Genomic DNA, 24,404 nt, shown 5'->3' with positions numbered 1-24,404 from the left:
TTCCCCCCCCCATTTTCCGTTGCTAAGCAAGACCGTTGTCAAGGGAGTTCTGCCCCTTTACCACCTTTCTTGCCATAAGAAGGGAATCGCTGAGGATGCTGAATCCGGCTTTTCCTATTGACTTTGCTTCTCAAAAGGTCCTGAAAGGGGTCACATGACCTGGGGCGACTCTGCAACCGTACGAGCTGGGTTGCCTAGAGTCTGCATTTTGACCACAGGGGATGCCACAGTGGTCGAAAATGCGAATCGGTCATAAATTACATTTTTCAGTGCAGATGTAGTTTGGAAAGGTCATTAAATGGATTGTTGTAAGCCGAGGACGACCTGTATTAAATTTCCACTCTGCCTTTATCACTTCGTACGTTCGGTGTGTAAACAACTTCAGACGGACACGAACAGGTGAGGCCGGGAAAGAAGACCCCAGAAGCAGCCTCTAAATTCAGAAATGTCAGGGACCACCCAAAATAACTGCTTCTGCTTCTGCCCTTGAACCCTCCTGTCTCCCCGGCCTTGCCAGGGGTCCCCAAATCCCCTTCAAGGGACAGGAGTGACAGACAGACCGCCTTGACTTCCAATTCGCTGCAGCTTTTAACCCTAGGCTCCAAAACAGGGGGGGGGTGTCCCATCTTGAAAAATAATTGGAAAAACAAATGAAAAAATTGATGCAGAAGAAGCTCAGTAAAGGCAATCCTCTCGACTTTCAACGATTTGTTTAGTGACCGTTTGAAATTGCAATGCAAAAAGGGACTTAGGATGTTTTTCACATTTACGACCGTGGCAGCATCTCCCTGGTCATGTGATCCCCCTTTGCCACCTTTTGACAAGCAAAGTCATTGTGGTCCTATGACCTTTCTTTGCAGTTGGCACCATGCTGGCACACTCCCCCCCCTCCGTCTCAGGAGGGTGTTGACAGCTAGGATGCCTCCTTGCATAAGTGCCACGTTGGCACCGGGTTCAGGTCACGGGGCAAGCCTCGTTCCCCAACCAGGCGCTCCTGAGGTTGCTTTGATTTGCAAGAATTTGGGGGGAGGAGGGCGGCACCGCTCGCCTTTGGCTGAACTGGCTCCTGGGATCCGTGCAGGGCAGCCTCCCCCTCCCCAAAGCATCGGGACAGCGGGACTGTGCACATGGGTCCACCCAGCCCCCCTTCCCCAACCGGGCGCCCCCATGCCCACCCCGCCTTGCGAGCCTGAAGGGAGAGGGAGGGTGGGGAATCCTTGCGGGGCGGCCCCCTCCCCAAGAGGCGCACCGCCCCCTCCCCGCCCCTGCGAGGTCCGCCCAGGAGGCGGGCGGGCGGCGCGGGAGGAGCCCCGCGCGATCCCCGCGCGATCAGTCCGCCCCTTCCAGCCATGGAGGCGGAAGCGGCGCACGCCTCGGCCCTCCTGCGCGGCCTGGCAGCGCTGCGCGCCGAGCGGTCGCTGCTGGACGTGACCCTGCTGGCCGGCACCGGCGAGGAATTCGGCGCGCATCGCGTGGTGCTGGCCGCGGCTTCGGGCTACTTCCGAGCCATGTTCGCCGGCGGCTTGCGCGAAGCCCGAGCCTCGCGGGTGCGGCTGCACGGCGTGGAGCCGGACTGTCTGGCGCTGCTGCTGGACTTCGCCTACACCGGCCGGCTGGGCGCCTTGAGCGGGGAGCCCCAGCTGGCCGAGCGGCTCCTGCGCGCCGCCGACCTGCTGCAGTTCCCCGCCGTCAAGGCCGCCTGCGGCGCCTGGCTGGCCGCCCGCCTGGAGCCCTGCGCCGCGCTGGAGCTGCAGGACTTCGCGGAGACCTTCGCCTGCGCCCCGCTGGCCGAGGCCGCCCGCCGCTGCGTCCTCCGGCACGCGGCCGACCCGGACGGGGAGCTGGGCGCGCAGCTGGAGCGCGTCCCCTTGGCCAGGCTGCTCTCCTACCTGCGCGAGGACGCGCTGCGCGTGCCCAAGGAGGAGGCCGCCTTCGCGCTGGCCCTGCGCTGGGTGCGCGCCGAGCCGGGATCGCGCGCGGGGCTGCTGCCCCAGCTGCTGGCCCACGTGCGCCTGCCCTTCGTGCGGCGCTTCGCCCTGCTGGCGCAAGTGGAGGGCGAGCCGCTGGTGGCCCGATCCGCCGCTTGCCTGCGCCTGGTGGCCGAGGCCCGGCTCTTCCAAGCCGGCCGGCTGGATCGGCACGAGAGCGCGCCCTGCGCCCGGCTGCGCCCGCGCCCCTCCACCGGACTGGCCGAGCTGCTGGTGGTGCTGGGCGGATGCGATCGCGACTGCGACGAGCTGTCGACCGTGGATGGCTTCAACCCGCGCACGGGCCACTGGCGCTACCTGGCCGAGTTCCCCGAGCACCTGGGAGGCGGGTACAGCGCGGTTGCCCTGGGCAACGATGTCTACGTCACCGGTGAGTGCACCCCCCCACCTCCGAGCCCCCTCCTTCCACCCACGACCCCTTTGGGGGAGAACGCCCTGTTGTTGACTTAGCATCGCAACTGCACTTGGAGGGGGGGCAGTGATGCACTTCTGCGGTTTGGAAAGTGGAGGGGAGGCTTTACTTGAACCCAGAACAGGAAACCAGCCTCCTGGAGACGGTCAGTTCTAGTTCTGTAATAAATAGGAAAGCCGACTTTGGCCCAAATGTTCTAGTTCTGCCTCAGGCGTGAAAGCCAGCTGGGGGAGCGTGTGCCAGTCACCAGGAGATGGTGAGTTCTAGTATCGCCTTAGGCAGCAAAGCAAGGCTGGGTGACTTCAAGCCAATCACCAAGAGACAGCGCATTCTAGTACTAGGTTGGGCCGGCCTACTCATACCTAAGGTGGGACTAGAACTCACCGTCTCCTGGTGATTGGCCCAAAGTCACCCAGCCGGCTTTCGTGCGTAAGCTGGGACTGGAACTCCCGCTTCTCCTGGTTTCTAGCCTATCACTTCTCACCGCACTACTTTGTCGCTCTTGTCTGCAGGCGGCTCCGACGGCTCCCGGCTCTACGACTGCGTCTGGCGCTACAACTCCAGCGTGAACGAGTGGACGGAGGTGTCCCCCATGCTGAAGGCCCGCGAGTACCACAGCTCGGCCGTCTTGGACGGCCTCCTCTACGTCGTGGCGGCCGACAGCACCGAGCGCTACGACCACACGCTGGACACCTGGGAGGCCCTGCAGCCCATGCTCTACCCCATGGACGACTGCTCCACCACCACCTACCGCGGGAAGCTCTACGCCAGCGGCTCTCTGGCCGGCAAGGAGTCCCTGGTCATGCAGTGCTACGACCCCGAGTCGGATCTCTGGTCCCTGGTGAACTGTGGGCCCCTGCCCCCCTGGTCATTCGCCCCCAAGGCGGTCACTCTGGGGGGGCTCATGTACTTCATCAGGTAAGGGGGCAGAGCTGGAAAGCCTGCAGAAAGACCCCACTAGGGCACCGGGAGCGGAGACCAGAAAAATCCCAAATCGTCCATTCTATTTATATTGGAAAATACAGATACTCCTCAGTTTGTTTAGCGGCTGTTCAAAGTTACAACGGCATTGAAAAAAGGGACTTATGACCATTTTTCAAACTTACGGCCAATGTTTACGGCATCCCCACGGTCAAAATTTGGACACTTGGCAACCGACTCATATTTATGACGGTTGCAGTGTCCCAGGCTCACATGATCCCCTTTTGCAACCTTGTGACAAGCAGTGATTTAGACTAGAGGTCTTCTAGTCCAGCCACCTGCTCGAGCAGGAGAACCTGTGAGGAAGACAGTTTCATTTAACAACCATGTGACTTAATGGCTGCAGTGATTCACTTAGCAACTGAGGCAAGAAAAGGTCGCAAAATGGGGCAGAGCTCACTTAACGACTGCCTCGCTTAGCAGCAGGCATTTTGGGCTCCACCCTGGTCGTAAGTCGAAGACTACCTGTACATAAGTGAACGCAGCCCAACATAAGGCCAACAAACTCTGATCGGCAAGACCCAGACTTTCCCTTCCTGGCAAATCTTGAATGGAAAGGAAGAATTCTGTCCCAAACGGAACAAGTTTAAAGCTCTAAATTTGTTATTGGAAGAATGAATCAGCTCTCAGGGCGATTGCAAAATTCGGATTTTTCCTCCCAGGGAAAAATGGGGCGAGCAGATGAAATTAAGCCCCATGCACCTTTGATCCAGCTGGAGTTTCCTGGCCTTAAAAGAGGTTTTTTGGCTCCCCCCCCCCTCGCCTTTCCTTCTCTTTTTTTTCCCCCAAAAAGGATCTCTGCCAAAAGCAGAGCAAAGGTGACAAAATTAGGATTTTTTTTTAACAAGTTCTGCCTTTTCCAGAGAACTGTCTGTAAAAATAGCATCAGTTTTCCAGAGGGCTCTTAAGGTTATCTGTGGGGCTGGTGCTGTTCCCTGTGGAAAGAAAGCAGCTCTTGATTAAAAAGACAAAATGAGATTATCGGGACTTCTCTCTGCTTTTTTGGGGAGGTGCTGCACTGCACCGGGAGGCTCTGCGAATCGGCTGGGGCAGAGGAGGACCTGTTTCCTCCCTTTCCTATTTGGGTGGATGGCGTGACTCGCTTTCAAGGCTCTTATCATAGCCAGAGGGCTGCTGATCGGACCACTTGAGGGTTTGAGCCAAAAATGGCCTTTCGGGTGGCTTGAAGCGAAGCCTGGAACTCGTCCCGGCCTTATCGCTCAGATAGACCCTGTTTGTGGCTGCTTGATTGCCAGGAACCTCGTTGGCATTTCCGCGCTGTGGGTGTGCCAACGTGGATGGGCAGCATGGCTGCTGCTAAGAGGGGTTTGCAAGCATCCAATTCAGACATTCACTCCCGCTCGAAAAGCTGGGGACGGTTCTCTGCTCAGTGCCGTCGTAACTGCGGTCACTAAACGAATCGTTGTAAGTCGAGGCCCTACCTCGAATAGCCAAATGTGACCAGGCAGCTTTCAGGGCAATTGGTTTCCTGAGGATCCACCCATTTCAGCACTTTTTATGCCCATTTCTGATCCATTTCCTCCCTTCGCCCACATTCCTCTTGGCAAGGAACCGGGACGTTACCCGGAGCACCGTCGTCCTTTTAGGGAACGAAACGGCCCCTCTTTTCCCCCCGTCACCACCGTCCCTCTGTGGGCTCTCGAGACAAACAAGGAATGCATGCCAGAAATTTTTCCTGGCCTTTTTCATAACTGAAATTAGCAGCTGGTCCCCGTGGATTTTCTCACTCCAGACTTTTCTGGAGCCGAGCTTAAGGCATGCTTTAAATTCCTCACCGATCCCAAGAAAAACTTTGCCGTTGCGAAGCCAGACGGGAAAAAAAAAACACAAAAAACCTCCGGTCATCCTTTGCTTCTGGAGTCTGCCTGGCCTAATTCCTCCCAAAGGTTCTTCAAACAGGAAAAAAAGAGCAAATTTCCCCAAACGATGTGGGCTGAATTGTTTTTTGCACACTATACAGTCAGTCCTCAACTTACGATGCTTCCTTTAGTGACCGTTCAAAGTGACAACAGCAGGGGAAAAAGTGACTTGGGACCATTTTGCACCCCAACCGTCACAGCATCCCCGTGATCACGTGGTGAAAATTCAGCCGCTTGGCCACTGACTCATAGTTAAGACAGTCGCAGTCTCCCCGGGGGCGGGGGTGTGTGTGTGTCACGCGATCCCCTTTTTGTGACTTTCTGACAAGCAGAGTCGATGGAGAATCCAGATTCAGTTACTGAATTAAGAACTGCAACGATTCACTTAAAAACTGCCAAGAAAAGCCGTAAAACGGGGTAAAATTCGCTTAAATGTTTCATTTAGTGACAGAATTTGGGGGGGCTCAATTGTGGTCATAAGTTGAGGACTGCCTGTAATGTGGTTGAAAATTTCAGCCTGCTGTTTGTGGCAGCCCGAAGGGGTTTGTGTCTGCAATGTGGAGGTGACAAAATAGCTTTATTTCCCCCACCATCACTCTTCCTCTCTTCCCCCCCCCCCGCCCCATTCGCACACCTGTTGCTGTCACACTTGGCATGCCACAATCGGCCAAGGAACATTCTGTGCTTAGCTCACAACTCCTGGCCGACAACTCTTCTCGAAGGTTCTTGCTAAAACGAAAAACAGGCAAAGCAGGGCTGATTTCGTGTAACGTGCATTTGTGCTGTTTTATAAGCAGCCCAGTTCCTAGGGATGTTAGGAAAAAACTTGCATTTTGTGAAAAAGTTTCCCTTCCGTCAAGAAATCTGAGCTTTTCCTTTATACAGCCCATATGTACCCCTAACTCGGCCCCTCCACCTTGTTGCAGAATGCGTCTCAAGTATTATTAATTATGAATAATGATAACCATTAATCGTTATCCATTATTTTTCTTGTCTTCCAGAGATGACTCCGCTGAAGTTGATGTGTATAATCCAGCCAAGAACCAGTGGGACAAAATCCCTCCGATGCTCCAGGTAGGTAGGGGGTCTTGCAAATTTAAGAGGGGTGGGCTTCATTTCTCAGAATTATCTTTAACACCATCAGACAGCAACGTCTGCCTCTCCTGGGTGCTTGGGAAGGACTTGGTGGATAAAAATACCAGATCTGGTCTAAACATCTGGCTGATTGGGCAGCCAGCCATCGTAATACCGTTGGCATTGACGAAATCCCCATCAGGATTGACTTGAAGGAGCTTAAACCCTACAGCAAATTCCTTGTGCAACAAGCACATCTGCCTCTCCCGGCTCCTTGAAAAGGACTCAACAGCTGGATTAAAAATGCCCGATCCAGTCTAAACATCTGGCTAACTGCGTCAAACCATAATAACAATAATAATAATTTTGGTACCTTTCTTTTTCTCCACTTTAGGTGCATGTGGGAGGCAGCCTAGCTGTGCTTGGAGGTAAACTTTACGTCTCCGGCGGTTACGACAACACTTTTGAACTCTCCAGCATGGTGGAAACGTACGACCCCGAGAGCCGCAAGTGGAGCGTGGCCGGCCAGTTGCCGGGGCCCATTTTTTGGCACAGCAGCGTCAGCATCTTCCGGCAGTTCATGCCGGAGGCGCTGGAGGAGGAGGAGGAGAAGCAGGCGCTGGAAGACCCCTTCGCCCCCACCCCTCCCAGACCAGACTTGCAGGAGCTGCGTTAAGGGGGCCGAGAGGTTGTCGGGTCCGTTGTGGCTTGTCGGTGGCCGATGGTCCTGTGGTACCCCCTGGGGTTGGGAGGTGGCGGCGGCCCGTTGGCCTGGCCAAGTTGGTTGGTCGTGTCCAGGAGTTCCGCAGGTCTTCTCTGCGGTGGACCCAGGAATGGGGTGGCGTTGCAGGCCGGCTCCCGAAGAATTAATGGGGGAGTGGGGCAGAGGTATTGGGGTTCAGCTCTGGATGGGGTGGGAGGGAAGAAGTGGAACCTTGAAGGGAAGGCCTTCCGTGCGAGGAGAAGGTCAGCTCCAGAAATGCAGCCTGGGGTGCAAAGCCAGGCCGGAATGTGTCCGTTCCCCTTTCTTGATCCTGGATGTAATTCACAATTCATAGGTCAAGTTTTCTATACTGGTCAAAAAAGACTCTTAAAAATGATGCCCCCCCCCCGACGCATACACTCCTGTTTGTGAATTTGTGGATGGTCCCAGAGAGAAGGGTCCGGATGGGGAGATTAGTTAGCTGGGGTTGGGATAGATGATCCCAAGAGGTCCCTTCCCGGTTTCTGCTTCTCTGTCATCGCCAGTCGGGTTGCAGAGCGCTTCCTTCTTTCAACATGCCGTGCCATCCATTCCTTGGCATTTGCTGGGGGGGGGGGGAGAAGGAAGAATGGATTGTGCTGCCTGCCCCGCACTGAGCAAGGAAGTTGGACTGGATGACCTCTATGCCCCCCTCCCCCCACTACATTTCTGTCATTTGCACATCGAGCCAGTGTGCCTTGGTGTTCTGAACCAGCCCTCTTCTCGCAACCCCTAATTAAGAGAAGAGTCTGGAAAGCGTCCAAGGCTAAAAGGCTTCTGCCAAGATTTAATTACGCAGTTAACAAAAACACAAGAGCTTGTCTTCTCAAGCGGAAAAGTTGCTTTCAGCAACCAGCCCCTCCCCAAACACTTCTTTTATAGAGAGCTCAGGGCGTGGTCTCCCTGTGCCTCCTTCCGAGGAGTCCCATAGTCTTTCTTTGTTTGTCCCTGCTCGTCTGCCTCCTACGTCGGGCGTCCTTGAACAGGGCCAGCTGTGGGTCATCATCCTCCGCACTCTCGGGCTCACACAGCTGAGAAGAGGTCCCCGGCTGAGGACTCTGCAAAGCCTCCAAATCATCAGCCGGTTCGTTTCCCTCCTCCCCCACATCTGAGTCCTCCGATACATCGGACCCGGCTGTCGGACCCACAGGCTGGCCCTGAGTCACAACACTTGGAGGCAAAAAAGAAAGCCTCATATTAATGCCTGGGTAAGAAACCATGATTGATGGTTACACGGCGCACCGGCTGAAACTGAGCTGCCATGTGGGGTGTGCGAGTTGGCCCAGCTGAGCCCCACTTTGGGTGTGCCTTTTAGATTGAGGGGGGAGCCTTGATTTTGGCAATGCGTGGCGCCACAATGACTGATTGCATTTTGCGTGGATTTTTGCAGAATGAAAAACGTGAACACGGTATGCGGATCCCCAGCATATTCCCTTCTACCAGGTTAATAATCCTGGTTAATTTCATGCACGGTGTGATGCATGATGCAATGGCAACCAAGCCATTGTGGTGCCTTTAGAATTTTTTGATACACTCAAAAATTATTTATTCCGACTTCTCTTTTTTTCCCCATTCTTCCCGGGTGACCAAGTTTGGCAGAAAAAGACACCTTTAATTTACCAAATTAAGGAATTTTGAAGTTGTTTTTTTGCTGCTGGGCTGAACTGGTGCCCTGCCTCCACCATTCGTCAAGAGGACTAGTGTCTTGGAACAAAAATAAACTATTACCTTTTGCAGTTTTTTAAGGAGACTGTTCCCAATGGCCTGTAATCTCTACGATGGAGAAAGATATTTTTATAGACGTAATTTCTATGCACCGGCTTAGAAGGGCAGTCGTGTGACTTTAGAACGGAGCGACAGGGTTTTTCTTCCCATGTCGTGGCTTGGATCCGTTTTACCCTTTGCAACTCTGCAATTGCAAAAACCCTATACATATGCAGGTAGTCCTTGACCTACGCGGCCCTTTACAGACCCTGCTGTTGGTTCTGCTTTTTAATACCTTCCAATGTACGAGAATTGTTGTATTTTTTTTGTGGCTGGGCTGTTTCACGGAGGGGACAGTTTGCAACCTCTGCTCCAAGTCAGACACTTGGCAGGGGGATAATTTTTGTATTTATTGAATGTTTAAATGTAGTCCTTGCACTTGGCCTAAAGTACTGTAGACTTCTTGCTCCTTCGAAGCAAAACTATTCTGGGTTTGGTAAAGCTTCCTTCTTGAAAACTTGAAACGTGCCAAATAAAAGAGATGTGGCTGACACTGTCGGAATCTGCTTGGGGAAGGCAAAAAAAAAAGACACCACAAAGGGGAGGCATTTCCATCCAGTCCCCCACTGGGTGAAATTCACTATTTGGGGAACAGAAAAAAATGGGTCGAAATCTCTGCATTTCGCCACCTGCTTTCAGGACTGGAATAAGCCACCATGCCTGGTTCGCCGCGCTCTGTGCCTTCCCCTCTGATGAGAAAAAAACCCTTGCAAAAATGGGTAAAGAATTGCGTTTGCATAGTTGAGAAACAGCAAGGTTGTGTAACAAGGCATGAATAGTTTGACAAGTGAAAACCCGGTCATTTTTGCTGAAAACCAGAACCCCGAAACTGCGTTTTGCTCGACCAAAATGAGGCAAAACTCACTCAGCTGCCTTGCTTAGCAACAGAAGATTTGAGCTCTATTGTGGTGGTAAACTGAGGACCATTTACAATGAATATTTTCCTGTTGGGTATGTGTGCTAAGCCACAAGCTAACCCCATGGGCTGTGCTCACACAGTGTAACAAACCAGCAGTTAACCAAGTCAAAACTAACAATGCTAATTGTCTTCCAGGAGACCAGCTTGAGAGCCCCTTCCCCACGTTCTCTCCCCTCCCCTCCCCTTTTTCAATCACACAATGCTGGGGGGGGGAGAAATGGCCCGTAAAATGTGGCAGCTGTGTCTCAAGCAAACCAGAACGGTTGGAAGGGACCTCGGAGGTCTTCTAGTCCAGCCCTTTGCTCAAGCAGGAGACCCTAGACCATTCCAGACAAATGTTTGGCTAATCTTTATTTAAGGGGAGGGTCCTCGGTATGGGGGGGATGCCGCTACATCCCACAGTCGTTCGGGATGGCTATGAGGAAAGACTGTTCCGTGACTTCGGCAGGGTCCAAACTCTCGTTGGAGCAGAGTCTCCGTCCGGTGGGGAGATCCACGCTGGGGGCGCCCTGGGCCAGGGCCTCCACAATCACCTCTGCGGAGCCCACCTCCAGGACGTTGGGCTGCAAAGCCACCACCACCACCTTCTCGTCCTCGATGACCAGGTTGCGTAGCTTCCTCTGGCGAGGATTGTAATTCTTGACCCGGTCGTGAATTTCCATGTGGCGTCTCAGGTGAGCCTGGCGGAGAAAGACCGGGAGATGGTCAAGGCCAGGGCGAGGAAGGTCCCTCGATTCAACCACCCCATTGCTGCGAGGTGGGCCTTCAGGACACAATGATCACAACTGGAAGGGACCTCGGAGGTCTTCTAGTCCAGCCCCCTGCTCTAACTAAACAAACGTGCCATACATCTCTTAGGCACGAGGCAACATCTGGATTCTTGGCTGGATTATTTTGAGGTAAGGGACTTCTGGCCAAGGACCTGGGCAGGGGCAGGGGTGGTTTTGGACAACAACTCCCCACCTGGGGCCAACAACAAAGAAGGCGAAACACCCACAATACCTGCCGGGTAAATTTATACCCGCACTCCGTGCATTCAAACTTCCGCATCCCTTTGTGTCGACGGACGTGGACCCGCAGCTGTTCCACCGCTACGGGGACAAAAGTGGTTAAGCTGTGGCAGGGTCCCAACTCTGATTCCCCACAGAGAGCGAGCCCAAAAGGGGTGGTGGTGTCTGGAGTCAGCCAGGCCTTTCCTGCTCCCCAAGGAAACGGCACCACCGGGTAAGCTGCTTTCTTCGCCGTTAGTCGCAGCGCGGGAAAAGCTGCACCAATTTTCCCGAACCGGCCGTTACCTTTGAACGTTTTCCCGCAGATCTGGCAGAAATGCGGCCGTCCCTCCTGGTGCCTGCTGGCCACGTGTCTCAACAACGGCCCTCGCTCAGTAAACCGCTGGGCACAAAACTCGCAGCTGAAGGGGCGCTCCCCCGTGTGCGTCCGGTTGTGCTTATCCAGGCTCGCTGTGAACGAGGACAAACAATAAATTGAGGGCGTGATGGCGGCCGTAATTCAAGGAATACCTGCGCAGAGCCAGAAAGTATCCTTGCCCCGTCCAGATGAGCCTGCTCACTTCTCACTCGGGCAGGGAAGACGACAACCCCTCGCCCCGTGCTGCAGCCAGACCTTCGCCGTCCTGTACCTTGCGTGCGGAAGGTTTTCCCGCAGAGGTGGCACTGGAAGGGCTTCTCGCCGGTGTGGGTGCGAAGGTGCATGTTGAGGTTGGCTTTCTGGGTGAAGGCGTGCTGGCAGAATCCGCACACGTGCGGCCGCTCGTTCCTGGCAAGACAGAAAGCGCCATCAGGTAAAACTGTGGCATCCCAGCCCAGCGGGCCACTCCGCCCTCCTCTTCCTCCTCCCCGGCACCTGTGCTTCGCCTTGACGTGCATCTGCAAGCCGTTCCGGCTGGACGCGCGGTGGCCGCACTCTTCGCAAACAAACAGCTTCTCGCCGCGGTGCTTGAAGGCCTCGTGCAGGTTGAGCTCTGTGCGCGAGAGGAAGCATTTGGAGCAGGAGGAGCACTAGAGGAGAAGAGACGGGTCCGGATGAGGGAAGGGGCACAGCCCGCCCTTTCCGGCGGGCGAGAAATGAGTTTGCCTCTGGTCTGTCCGTGTTCGCATGCGTGTGGGAACCCCGCGTCTGACGGCTCACCGCGTGGGGCTTAGGGGCGCCATGCAGCTTGATCAGATGGCTTTGTAGCTCCTTCTTCTGCATGAACTGCTGAATGCAGGAGCAGCACTGCAAAACAGACGGGTACCGCTCAGTGCCAAGGTGCCGGGGAGAGGGAGGGGACTGGAGGTGTTCTCCCCCTCCCCCTGGCTGCAGCGCCCTCCGATTGGGCTGGGTTGGCAACTCCTGCCTGGGCGGGAGTTGCCACCACAGGAAAAAGAGGCAGAACACTAGAAATATACAGAACAGGCCCTGAATTCTCCCTTAATGGGGGTTTCTACAATACGCAGGTCAATTTCCAGATACAGATGACCTGGCTTAGTGCGATGGGCAAACCCACCTTTGCAACCACCCTGAAACTGAGCTTATATTGTACTTCTCGGCTGTGAGGGCAAGGGTAGGGAAGCATGGATCCAGCCACAGCTGGGCTGTCGTGCCTTTGGGAGCAATTTCTCAGCGCGCCACCCGTCCTGCGGTCTCAGCCAGCACCGCTTGAGCGCAAGGCAGGCTGACCTTGTAAGGCATCTCGCCCGTGTGGGTCACCATGTGCAGCCGGAGTTCGACCCGCCTCTTGAAAACCTCTTGACAGACAGAGCAGGTATGCACCTGGCGGAAAGGGGGAGGGGGAGAGAGAAAGAAATCAGGGGGGCTGGAAAGAGGGAGGGCCGTCCCCTCTCCCAGGAGGCTCACTCGGGACCCGTTTGGAAAGCAAGTAGGTGGACAACAGAACGACAAAGTTGGGGCCTTGGAGGTCTTCTACTCCAACCCTCTGCTCGAGCAGGAGGTAAAACATAGTTCTACAATCAAGCCCCAAAGTCTCGTGGTCTGTGGCTCTCCAACCAGCTCCAGGAAAGACCCGCCATCCCAAATACCTGCTCTGAACGGCTCACACAGTTCCTGGCTTCATGATCCAGCAGGTTTTCCTTCCGGAAGTAGCACTTCCCACACTTGGAACATTCAAAGGGCTTCTCCCCCGTGTGCTTCCTTCAGAGCATGGAGGAAAATAGCAAAAAACTGGGTCAAATTAGCTTTGGGCCTTCCAGGGAGTGAGGCTGATCATTGGTCATTCCTAGGAGATCGATCGATCATCGGTCGTTCCAGGGAGTGAGGTTGATCGCTGGTCGTGCCAAGGAGATTTTTCAATGGTCCTTCCAGGGATCGTGCTTCGTAAAGCACAGAGCTAATTCCACCCCAAGGACAGGAGAGCAGAGACACCCCCCCTTTCCTTCCACAAATTCCCAGAAGCCTCCTCCTCCTCCCCCTTCTTCCCTCCCTCCACAAGCGCGCCAAACTTACCTGTTGTGGACCTTCAGGTAATACTTGCTCAGGAAAGACTTATGGCAGGTGGGACATTCAACCGGTTCAGCCGTGCCTCGGCGGGCTCCGAGGGCCGCAGCCTTGAGACGGTGACTGTTTCCGCTGGTTTTGGAGCTGCTGCAGGAGGCTCTGGTTAACGTTGACCTCTTCCTCACCCGGACGCTCTTCTGATCCGGGACGTAATCCTCATCTGTGTCATCCTTTCCCCTCCCTCCGTTGTGATCTTCTGAGGGGAGATCACTCGAACCCAGGACCTCTGGGGTCTCCTGCTGGGAAGGAAGCACATGGCTGCTTGTAGATATCCATGAAAGCAGAAGCACTCTTGCCCTCAATGAGGGCTGGCTCCTTGACCAGTCCAAACACATAAAGGTAAACATTTAAAAAAAAAGTAGGTATTGACAATCCAAAATTTCAGTTTCTAAGCGAGACAGGCCACTTGAACCCGTCCCCAATTCCTCGACCGCGTCCCCATTTCTAGCAAGGCGTTACTTAAGGCAGATCTCCCTTGCCCCAAATCCCCAAAACCTAGAATAGGGAAGAATCTCACAGCACCCCAATTTCCCCATTCTCCAGAGAAACCCACAGCAAATCACTCCCAGTTTTTCAAGACACCCCCCCCCCATCACTTTCCTTGCTTCCCCCTGTTTTCTAGGTCAGGAATGGCAATTCCTAGAGAACACGTTACTCCGCACGCCACCTCATCGCCGGCGCCCGCATCCTCGGCGGCTTCACTTTTCAGGGACCGTTTAAGTTCCTTACATTCCGGGGTCTCCTTTACGTCGCCTGCGTGGCTTACAAGGTTTGTTTTGGGGACCCTTTTCAACTTCCCCCGAAGGAGGGCAGGGCCGTCTCGTGGCCCCTGAGCTCCTTTGACGCCCCGGGTCTGGGGGCTTTCCGATGCTGGGGGTCCGGGGGGCGCCGCCTCACAGGTCGACTCCCCCGGTGAGGTGGCATTGGGGTCTGTGTTGATGAGAACGTCACCGTTCTGCTCGCCGCTGTCCGAGCAGCCGGGTTGAAACTCCTGGCACAGCTGGATGGCCTCGGGGATGCAGAGCTCCTTGGCCATCTCCAGCAGCTTGTCCCTGTTGTCTGAGGTGACGGCCAGGTGTCCGGTGTAGAAGAAGTCCAGGAGGAGGGTGAAAACCTCCAGGAAGGTCTCCGGAAGGATGATTTTGCCGGCGGCGCCATTGTAGAGGGTTTGGAAGAAGGAGCTGCAGCAGGCCAGGACGCTCCAGTGGGCTTTGAAGACCAGGCTGCCCACTGCCAGGGTGGCATCGCAGAACTGGCCCTTCTGCCGCTGGAGGTTCAACTCCTGAAGGACCCGCACGCTATGCTTGACAAACACCCCCTCCATGGCGCCCTGGAAGGAGAAGGACAGGGAGACCGTTGGAGAGGACGGCCGAGGAGGAATCTGCCCCACAGATGGGCTTTGTGCAGGTGGGGGCTATTCAACCTCAACCCATTTTAAATATGTCTGGACTTCCACTCCCAGAATTCCCCCGGGCAGCCAGGGGACCCTGGTAGGGCCGGTTTTTGCACCTCGAAGGAAACCAGCATGCAGTGCTCTCCAAGAGTCGGCAGAGGCACATGGGTCTTAGAGACCCCCCCACCCCACCTCTCCAGCCCGGCCTGGGGCTCGTGGCCAAGGTGGGAAGAGGAGGTCCCGTGCAATTTATGCAATGAGCATGCAGCGGGTGTGCAAGGGGCACTGCAACCCCAAAGGCCAGCAGAGGTGCATGGGTCTTAGAGTACCACCCCCACCTCTCCAGCTCGGGCTGGGGTTCTTTGCAAAGGTGGGAAGAGGGTCCTTCGTGCAATGGGTTCTAGAGTCCCACCCCCGCGTCTCTTCTTGCAACAGCGGCTCTGCCTGCAGGGGTGAACCCATCATCCACCCACCTGGACCCATCATTCCCAGGCCGTCATAGCACCCGCAGAAGGGCTCTCTCTGCCTCCTTCCCAGCCCTATCAGCCGATAAGGACCCCCGTCCCTCCCCAAAGACCCCTGCTCACCTCGCACACGCCCCCCACTCACTGTCCCCGCCGGCAAGGGAAGCGGGGAAGCGCCATCTTGGCACGGGCAGAGACGTGCGTGACGTCACCAAGCGGAGGGGGCGCGCGGTATGCTAATTTGAGGGCGGGCCGCGTCCTTCGGCCCCGCCCCCTTCCCAGCCCCACGTGTTGATTGTGATTTTTTTGTAAAGAGGGTGAAAGAGACGGTGCAACCTCTGAACCCATGCTTCCCAGCCAGCCAGTACATGGGAGGGATTTAATTTAGAAAGAGGGGTTTTTTTGCCCCCTGTTTTTAAAAAAAAACAACTTTATTTTTCACCTATTTTAAGATGGGTAGACTTCAACCCCCAGAATTTATGCTGGGAGTTGGAAGTCCAACGCTCTTAAAAAAGACATTTACATTTTTGCATGAGCTTTTCTGACTGGGGAATTCTGGGAGTTGAGGTCCACAACATCTCCAAAAGTCCTTAATCCTCTGTGATTTCATTTCCTTGGATTGAAAAGGCCTAGGGGGTCTCCTGCCTGAACAGGAGGTTGGGCTAGATGACCTCCAAGGTTCCTTTCAGCTCTGTTATTCTGAAATGAATATTTATTCAAATCTTTCCTCTGTGAATTAGACTTTTAAAAACTTTGTCTGCATCCTCGGGAACTCGAGGATTTGTGAGGTCTGCAAACTCGAAGGGGTTTCCCCCCTTCCCACGAACACATCATCTCAAAAAAAACACCCTGATTTTGCCCTTTGCATATATCTTTGTAGGCTTCTTTTTATTAGCCGAAACATTCTCGGGAGATAGAATCCAAGCGAAGAAGGGACTCGTCTACCCTGCCGCAGCTCTACCAGCACCAAAGGAGGCGGGCCAGAGGCGTGGCGGGCCGCCCTCTCGCGAGAGTCCCCGAGATTTCGCAAGAAGACGGCAGCGGCGCCGCCGTGGAGTTTCTTCGCTGCCGCCGGGGAGGTCTGCATGGCGAAGCGCCGATCGGCCGGCCCGAAGCGGCTCCAGGACGGGAAGCCCCGCCGAGAAAAGCCGCCTCCCGCGTCTCCGCCGGGGCTCCCTGCTGAACCGGCCCCGCCGAAAGCCGTTTCGGCGGGCGAAAAGCGCGCGGCGCTGCTGCTCCGCCCAGAGGAGGTGAGCCTGGGCCGGGTCATGCAAATGAGGGGGCGGGGCTCCCTTGGGGGCGGGGCCTGGAGGCTGCTCTTTAGGTCCCCGGGTCGTTGTGGGTGGATATTTGGGGGTCTCCTCTGCTTTCTGGGGGGCTTTAGGTGCCTTTCCCCTGCTGGGTTCCCCCTCTGCCGACCCCGAGGACTAAATAAATAATTTAGGCAGTCCTCGGCTTACGATCACAATTGAGCCCAACATTTTCAGACAGTCGTTAAGCGAGTTTTGCTCTATTTTACGGCCTTCCTTGCCACGGTCGTTCAGTGAATCGCTGCAGTTGGTTAAATTAGCAGCATGGTTATTAAGTGAATCCGCGCCCCCTCCCCATTGATTTTGCTGGTCAGAAGGTCACAAAAGGGGATCACGTGACCCTGGGACACTGTGACCGTCATAACTATGAGTCAGTTGCCAAGCAACCGAAATTCAATCACAATGGATGATGCAACGGTCGTTTAGTGTGTAAAATAATGCAAAGCCGCTGTTTTCAGTGCCGTTCTAACTTTGGTCGCTAAACGGATCATCATAAGTCTAGGATTGACCGTTAACGGCGGCAGCTTCGTATCTCCAATCTTGTTCTGCCTTCTTCTCCCCAGACTCTGACATTCACGGGAAAGTGTCGCCTGACCTGCCTGTATGGATCCGTGCAGGTTTTGGGGTTCACAATCACGCCAGACCAGCCCCCTTACCATCTGTTCTCCCCCCACACCTACTGTGCCCTCACCGTGGAAGCCGCTGCCGGCAACAAAGCTACGGAAAAATCGAAGAAGGAGATGAAATTGGAAGCCAAGGCGGCTCTCCGAGCACACTTTGTGCCCCGGGGTAAGGGGCAGCGAGAGGATGCGGGGTGTTTATTTCTGTGTCTTTGCTCATTTATCTCTTATGGTGTTTGCAAATAAGGGGAGAACGTATGCAACACTCTCCCCACCACCTCTTTCCCCCTGGGCTGAGAGAGAGGGATTGGCCCAAAGTCACCCAGCCACTCTGGCAGAACTGGAACTCACCATCTCCTGGTCATTGGCTCCATATCACTCCAATGGCTTTCACGCCTAAGGCAGGATTAGAACTCGCCGTCTCCTGCTTCCTAGCTAGTGCCCTAACCACTAGAGACTAGACCAAACTGGCCGTTGATACGTTTCTAAGAATGTAACACCCTGGTGGCGAGTTGGGCAACAAATAAATTGAATGAAATAAATAAAATCTCTGGGTGTCTCCTTCGTTTTTCAGAGGCCAGGTGCAGATTGCTGAAAGGCTTTGGGCCCCACTGCTCCGTCCTTTTGCTGGAACAGCTGGACACCCCGACGACTAAGTTCCTCCTCAGCCACCCGGAATTCTCCCAGATTTTCAGAGCGAAAGTGAGTTCCTGCGGTCTCCTCAACGCAGGCAGTGCTCGACTTACGACGGCGAAGGAAGGAAGGGAGAAAGAAAGAGAAAAGAGAAAGGAAGAAAAGGGGAGGGAGGGAGGAAGAGAAAGGGGAAGAAAGAGAGAAAAGAGGAAGGAAGGGAAGAAAGAAAAAGGAGAAAGGCATGCAAGAAGGGAAGGGGGAAGGGAGGAAGGAAGGAAGGGAAAAAAGAAGAGGGACAAAAGGGAAGGAAGAAAGAAAGAAAAAAAAGAAAATTGTGTTCCAAGCGCTCTGCAGCTGAGCACTGCTAAGAGCAGAAGACCCCTCCCCCCCTTCCCCAGCCTCCTTTCGGCCTCCCCCTCCCCCCTTTCGGCTCATCCCCCTCCTCTCCTTTCCTCTCCAGAAACAGGCGGCCTTCTCTTTCACCCCGGAGGAAGACCCCGTGCTGGCTGCTGCCGGCCTGGGCAGGCTGGAGCCCGGCCGTGGCCTGCTGGTATCCCAGAGCATGCGCTCGGCCATTGGGGAGCTGATCCACGCTTGCCGGGGTGAGTCGCCCGGGAACAACGGGGAGGGGGTTTTTTTTTACCCCGCCTTGAGGAACAGACCAGGTTTTTTTCTTCACGTCAAATATTTTTTTTTAGTTGATCAATAGACAAAGAAAATAACAGGAAAACAGGAGCAAAGAGGGGGGGGGGAATTCCATTGACTTCCAAGTCCTGTTGGTACAGTAGAATAAGGTGATAACAGACACCCTCTACTTTTTCCTTTTACATAATACGGATAGTCCTCGACTTACAAACAATTCGTTTAGTGGCTGTTCAAAGTTAGAACAGCACTGAAAAAGGGGGCTTTTTTTCACACGACCGTTGCAGGATCCCCATGGTCATACGATCAAAATTCAGGACACTTGGCCACTGACTGCTATTTATGACGGTTGCAGCGTCCCGGGCTCCTGTGACCCCCCCCCCTTTTGTGACCTTCCGACAATAGGGAAGCCAGATTCACTTAGCAACCGAGTCACTGACTTAACAACCGCAGGGATTGACTTAACCACAGTGGCCAGAAAGGTCGTAAAATGGGGCAAAACTCACTTAACAACAATCTTGCTCAGCCACAAATACTTTGGTCCCTGACGGCGGTCGTAAGCCGAGGACTCCCTTAAATCCCCTTCCCTGTGCTGAATTCTTGCATCTTCGCCCCAAAATCTCATTCAGGTTCTTTTGCTTGCTTTTCAGTAGAAGATGAAGGTTGCCCGATTATCCTAGTGTACGGCCCCAAAAGCGCCGGAAAATCCACCTTCAACAGATACCTGATGAATCTTTTATTAAACTGGTGGGTGTTTCTCCCCCCACCCCAGCTCTCCTAAGCTTGGTCTCTCGTACGTATGCTTGGTTTTTCTTGAATGATTCCTGGACTGTTTCTCTCTCTCCCTCTTTTTAAATTCTAGCCTTCCCTGCCTGGAGTACCTGGAGTGTGATTTGGGTCAGCCGGAGTTCACCCCGCCGGGTTGCATCTCCCTGGTTAACGTGCGGGAACCCCTTTTGGGTAGGTGCCTTGCAGGATTCTTTTAAAATAAAATAAAATAAAATAAAATAAAAGCTTAAAAACAGTTTCCGAGAAAGCAGAGAAACAAGCTGGAGGAACTTTTGACATTAGGACGTGGCAGCAGTAGAGAAGAACGAGAGGGGAGGGTGGAGGGAGGAGAAAACTAATCGCCCCACGGCATAATCCTCGACTTAAGGCCACAATGGGATCCGGGATTTCTATTGTTAAGCAAGTTGGTTATTAAGGGAGGGTGATGGATGGTGTGTGTGTGAGAGAGAGAGAGAGAGAAAGCTGGTAAACAGATATGTGTGTGAGAGAGAGAGAGATGAAGGGCACCTGTTACACAACTTTTTGTGCCACATCTCCCCACCAGCCCCAAATGTTTATAATTAACCCTTCCGCCTTCGGACCATTGCAATTTCGGCCCGGCCCCTCTTTCCGCTTCAGGTCCGCCGTTCACCCACCAGCGCCCCCCTCGCAAAATGGCGTACTACGGGGACAACTCTTGCGAACATGACACCGAGCGCTACCTCGACACGGTGAAATACGTCTTTGGAGGCTACGAGAGAGACGTCCCTCTGCTGGTCAACACCATGGGATGGGTGAAAGGTAGCACCAAGGACCCCACAGTCCTCCTCCCTCTCCTCCTCCTCCTCCTCTCTGCAAACTCCCCCTCCCTTCTAGCACTCATGACCTTCCCTCCCTGGGCCCTGAAACGTCCAGAAGGACACCACCAAGCTCAGAGACCACCGAGGGCTTCCCAAAGCAGACCCTCGCGGCCTGTGACCCCTCTTTTCTGGCTCATTCTGGTCCTCGCCCTCCCCGCTCCACCCTCCTTTGCTTCTCCTGTCCCCCCCCCAGGGGCCGGCTTGCTGCTCCTGATCGACCTCATCCGCTTGCTGGCGCCCACCCACGTGGTCCAGCTGAGCCCCGAGGGTTTCAGAGACCTCCCTCAGCTCTCCGCCGACTACATCCGTGTGACCGCCGGCCTGCACACCCGAGGGAAGCCCTCCCTCAAAAGGAAAACCCCCGGCGGAAGTTGGGAGCGCTGCCGGAACCAGCAGGGCTCCCATGCTCCCCAGCCTGGGCATCAGTTGCTGTGTGTCCAGCCAAGCTTTCCGGGCGCCGGAGTCCCTGGCAAAGGGTAGGTATCGGCTCAGGGCGTAGAGAGATGGGGAGCACAGCCGAAAAGGATCCTAAACGCGTTTTCTTTCCTCCGACTGTTCTGATCTCACCTCTTTTGTCACACTCCTTCCGTGATATTTTCTGGATTAAATTTGTAACGATACACGCAAGTCCTCGGCTTAGCGGCCATTCATTTAGGTCGGCTCTTTTGTGACTCGTGGACTTCAACTCCCAGAAACTCAGCATCAGGAATTTGGGCTGCATTTTGGGCGTACGTCGCGGCTCCTGTCTCGGATGTACCTCTCTGTTGGTCCTTGCAGGCGAGCGCACAGCAGTACCTTGCGAAGTCTCACTGTGGCCGGCTACCTGGCCCAGCTGCAGCCTCCCGACCTGGAAGCGGTGGTCCCCTTGCCCAGCCTGGTGCCTTACCAGGTAATGCCCTGCTTGGGGCGAATTGCCAGCCTTGGCAGGCAGAGGAAATGGGGGATCTCTCTGGCTATCCCTGTACAGCCCAGCACTGATCACGTAACCCAGTTTGGTAATGAAACGTCTGCAGGAAAACCGCCAAGCTGAGAGAGCACCGAGGACACTCGCAGTCCTTCTCCTCCTCCTCCTAGCACAGATGATGTTACCTAGTTAGGAAATGAAACGTCTGCAAGAAAACAGCCAAGCTCAAGAGGTCACCAAGGGCCCCACAGTCATTGTCCTTGTCCCCTCCTTCTCTTCCTCTTTGCAAACCCCTCTCCCTTCTAGCACTGATGATGTTCCCTAGCTGGGTCATGAAACGTCTACAAGGACCCCGCCAGCCTGAGAGAGTACCAAGGACCCCACAGTTCCACAAATATCCCCTTCTACCAGCGTCCCTGTAGAATTTCCACTGTCTGGGAACAGCCTCCCTAAAACTCAGCCGGTTCTTCTCCAGGTCTGCCACCCAGGGGTCTTCCTGAACGTCTGAAGTTGAAGATCTGCCTCCGCCTTGCTGCCTCTTCCTGCCCTAAATCTAGATATCCCTTTAGCCGCAGTGACAGGCCTTGGCTTGACGATGTATTTGTCCCCCAACAGAAAGCGAACTGACCCCTTCTCTTTCTCCTCTGGGTCCCCCAGGTGCCCTTCAGCGCCGTTGTCCTGAAGGTGATCCACGTCGACGTGGCACCAACCCACATTTTGTGTTCCCTCAATGCCAACTGGGTCGGCCTGTGTCACCTGCCGGAGGAGATCCCGTGTAAAGCCGAGGGTCCTGTGGTGTTGACGCAGACCCCCATCTGCGATTGCCTGGGCTTCGGTAAGGGGTCTGATTTGCATTAATTTGCAGGTTTATTTGGATGAGCTAAAGCGCCCCTATCATCCATTGGTCCTTATCTTCTTCTCGTGCAGGAGGGACTGGGTAGTCCGTGCAGGTGATCCTCAATTGACGACTGTTTTGCGGCCCTCCAGAGTTAACAATGGCACTGCCTTAAATCCTGTTTTTTCTTTAGAGCGGAGGTGTCCAATCTTGGGAACTTGTGGGCTTCAACTCCCAGAATTCCTCAGCCAGCCACTCTTGGCTTGTGGGCTTCAACTCCCAAATCTCCATAGCTGGCTGGGGAATTCTGGGAGTTGAAGTCCACAAAATCGCCATAGTTGGACACCTCTGCTTTTTAGACCCATTTTGGATCTAACTGTGTCCTTTGCTAAATAACCAGAGGTTGAAAGCTGAAATTTTATTCTTTTAAAATAGGAATTGTCCGAGGAGTGGAGATGACCAGCAAGCTTTACTATATCCTGACACCGTTGGCTCCGGAGAACTTACGCCGTGTGAACTGTTTGCTGATTGGGAACATTGCCATCCCGAATTGCATCTTTTTGAACCAAGTAAGTGGACGGAGGACCGCTTAAGGTGATGCGGAGAGAGAAAAATGTGGTTTGCCAATGCTTTGCAAATGTCAACAGGCAGCAAAGAGGTGATCTCTTTTAATCCCCCTCGCTGTGCTTTAGTTATGCATAATAGGAGGCTTTTCCTTAGCCGGTCAGCAGGCTTGAGCTCAAACTCAAATGTGGGCAGCCATGCAGAAGATCAAAGGAAGTGTGAACTCCTTGTTTTGTAAAAGGGGCACCACTCCCAATATGGAGGATGAATTATGAGGAGGCCTGAATGGGAGTGTGGTCTTAGCACACAATCCCGTAGGAGGAGGAGGAAAACACGTCTCGTGTGAAGTCAGTTTTGCTCCACGAAAAAATCAAGTTGCCAGTCCTCATTACTGCAGTTGATACCTGGGGTCAGAATTTCCATCACTAAGCAAAGAATTGTTAAGTCAGCTGTGCCCAATTTTACAACCCTTTTTTCCTGGGATGGTTAAGCAAATCACTGGTCATTAAGTGAATCGCAGGGTCGTTTAAACAAATCCACCAGGAAATTCCTCCTTAGTTCTAAGGTGGATCTCTCCTCGATAAGCTTCCATTCATTGCTTCTTGCCTCCCTCAGATGCTTTGGAGAATAATGAAATAATAGTTGGAAGGGACCTTGGAGATCATCTAGTCCAGCCCCCTGCTCAAGCAGGAGATCTTATATCATCTGGGTCAAATGGTTGTCCAGTCTTTTCTTGAAAAAGTCCAATAATGGAGCACCCACAACTTCTGGAGGCAGGCTGTTCCTTCCATCCGTCCGTCGTGTCTATCTATCTCTATCTATCTCAGAATCAGAGAATCACAGAATCCTAGGGCTGAAAAGGACCCTGGAGGTCTTATAGTTCAGCTCCCTGCTCAAGTAGGAGACAGTGTACCACCTTGGACAAATGGCTGTCCAGTCTCTTCTTGAAGTCCTCCAATGACGGAGCACCCACAGCCTCTGGAGGCAAGCTGTTCCATCCATCCATCTATCCATCCATCCACCCATCTCTCCCTCCCTCTGTCATGTATCTTATCTGTGTATCTCAGAACCATAGAAACCTAAGGTTGGAAGGGGCCTTTGAGGTCTTCTAGTCCAGCTCCCTTCTCAAGCAAGAGACCCTCTACCATTCCAGACAAGTGACTGTCCAGTCTCTTCTTGAAGACCTCCAATGATGGAGCACCCACAGTTCTACTGATTAATTGATCTCGCAGACAGGAAATTTCTCCTTAGTTCCAGGTTGCTTCTCTCCTTGATGAGTCTCCATCCTTAGGGATCATCCCGTTGAGATAACCATCAGCCCTGGAGACAGTTGCCCCATAGCAGCACACAGCACCACTCCCTGACAGATAAAGGGGTGTATATGTGTGTGTGTCCAAGGCTCCAAGCAGCATTTGGAAACCTGTCTTCTGGATTCTCGGTGTCTCGAAGCATCTCATGAGGACTAGTGCCCCATAACAGCATCTGCTCCATTCTCTCCCTGCCTCTCTCTGCTTCTAGGCCAGGACCGGTGGGGAGATCCCTTATGTCACCTCGGATTACAAATACGATGTTTCTGGCGCTGGGAAATTAAAAATTAAGAAACATTTGCAGAGGAGGGAACACCGTCGCCTGTGAATTCCTCCTGCAGAAGGATTCGTCTCCGGGACCTAGCGGGCTTCCCGTCAGCAAGCCGGCGCGTGGCGTTCCCTGCCATTCCCTTGGTGAAATTTGGCTCCTCCTGTGATGAGTGTATTTTTGTTACGATGCTCAAATTAAAACATTTTGTATAAACCCGGTGGGTGAATCTGATTCTCCACATCCCTCTTGAGAACCTGTTGGAGGCTGTGAAATCAAGATTGAATTTTTTTTTTGTTTGTTTGAGTCCTTATTTTCTATGTAAAAACAAACTTAAAACACGAAAGCCCTAAAAAAATATTTTTTTTTTACAGAAACAAACAACCCCAAGAAGTAATGCCGCTTTGCCACCCTTGGGACAAGGGGTAGCTGAGTGTGAATTGCGCCTTGTCATTTTAGCAGGATTTACACTTTTTGCCAAGCGTGCACGCACACACAAACACACACCAGTGCGGTTTGCAGCTAAATTCTGCTTGTTAAGGAAGCCACGAGGTTGTGGGTTG

The 24,404-nt window shown here is 53.8% G+C and overlaps 3 protein-coding genes across 4 annotated transcripts; 2 read left to right on the top strand and 1 right to left on the bottom strand.

Moving 5' to 3' along the window:
• Window positions 1–1,346: 1,346 nt before the first annotated feature.
• On the top strand, window positions 1,347–9,334 carry KLHL21 (kelch like family member 21). Its single transcript, XM_081341382.1, has 4 exons — window positions 1,347–2,358; window positions 2,913–3,318; window positions 6,263–6,335; window positions 6,730–9,334. The coding sequence occupies exons 1-4, from the start codon at window positions 1,350–1,352 to the stop codon at window positions 7,009–7,011; spliced, it is 1,770 nt and encodes a 589-aa protein (XP_081197508.1). The 5' UTR covers window positions 1,347–1,349; the 3' UTR covers window positions 7,012–9,334.
• Window positions 9,335–10,094: 760 nt separating this feature from the next.
• Window positions 10,095–15,348, bottom strand: ZBTB48 (zinc finger and BTB domain containing 48). Its single transcript, XM_081341379.1, has 11 exons — window positions 15,254–15,348; window positions 13,941–14,603; window positions 13,223–13,509; window positions 12,799–12,910; window positions 12,440–12,532; window positions 11,909–11,995; window positions 11,624–11,778; window positions 11,400–11,536; window positions 11,056–11,220; window positions 10,763–10,851; window positions 10,095–10,440 (listed from the first exon to the last, which is right to left on the bottom strand). The coding sequence occupies exons 2-11, from the start codon at window positions 14,595–14,597 to the stop codon at window positions 10,150–10,152; spliced, it is 2,073 nt and encodes a 690-aa protein (XP_081197505.1). The 5' UTR covers window positions 14,598–14,603; window positions 15,254–15,348; the 3' UTR covers window positions 10,095–10,149.
• NOL9 (nucleolar protein 9) lies at window positions 14,560–24,056 on the top strand. Of its 2 annotated transcripts, none has more exons than XM_081341381.1 (13): window positions 14,560–14,680; window positions 16,011–16,380; window positions 17,004–17,229; window positions 17,635–17,762; window positions 18,154–18,295; window positions 18,989–19,082; window positions 19,198–19,295; window positions 19,743–19,904; window positions 20,157–20,439; window positions 20,741–20,852; window positions 21,525–21,702; window positions 22,138–22,271; window positions 23,785–24,056. In XM_081341381.1, exons 2-13 carry the CDS (start codon window positions 16,216–16,218, stop codon window positions 23,899–23,901), a joined length of 1,839 nt encoding a protein of 612 aa, XP_081197507.1. In that variant the 5' UTR covers window positions 14,560–14,680; window positions 16,011–16,215; the 3' UTR covers window positions 23,902–24,056. The 2 variants fall into 2 exon arrangements, with proteins under 2 accessions (XP_081197507.1, XP_081197506.1); XM_081341380.1 differs by having other exon boundaries at window positions 18,986–19,082.
• Window positions 24,057–24,404: the final 348 nt, after the last annotated feature.

Source organism: Vipera berus, assembly GCF_964194415.1.
Source record: "Vipera berus genome assembly, chromosome: 17".
Lineage (NCBI taxonomy): Eukaryota > Metazoa > Chordata > Lepidosauria > Squamata > Viperidae > Vipera > Vipera berus.
This window is presented reverse-complemented; position numbering and strand designations above follow the sequence as displayed.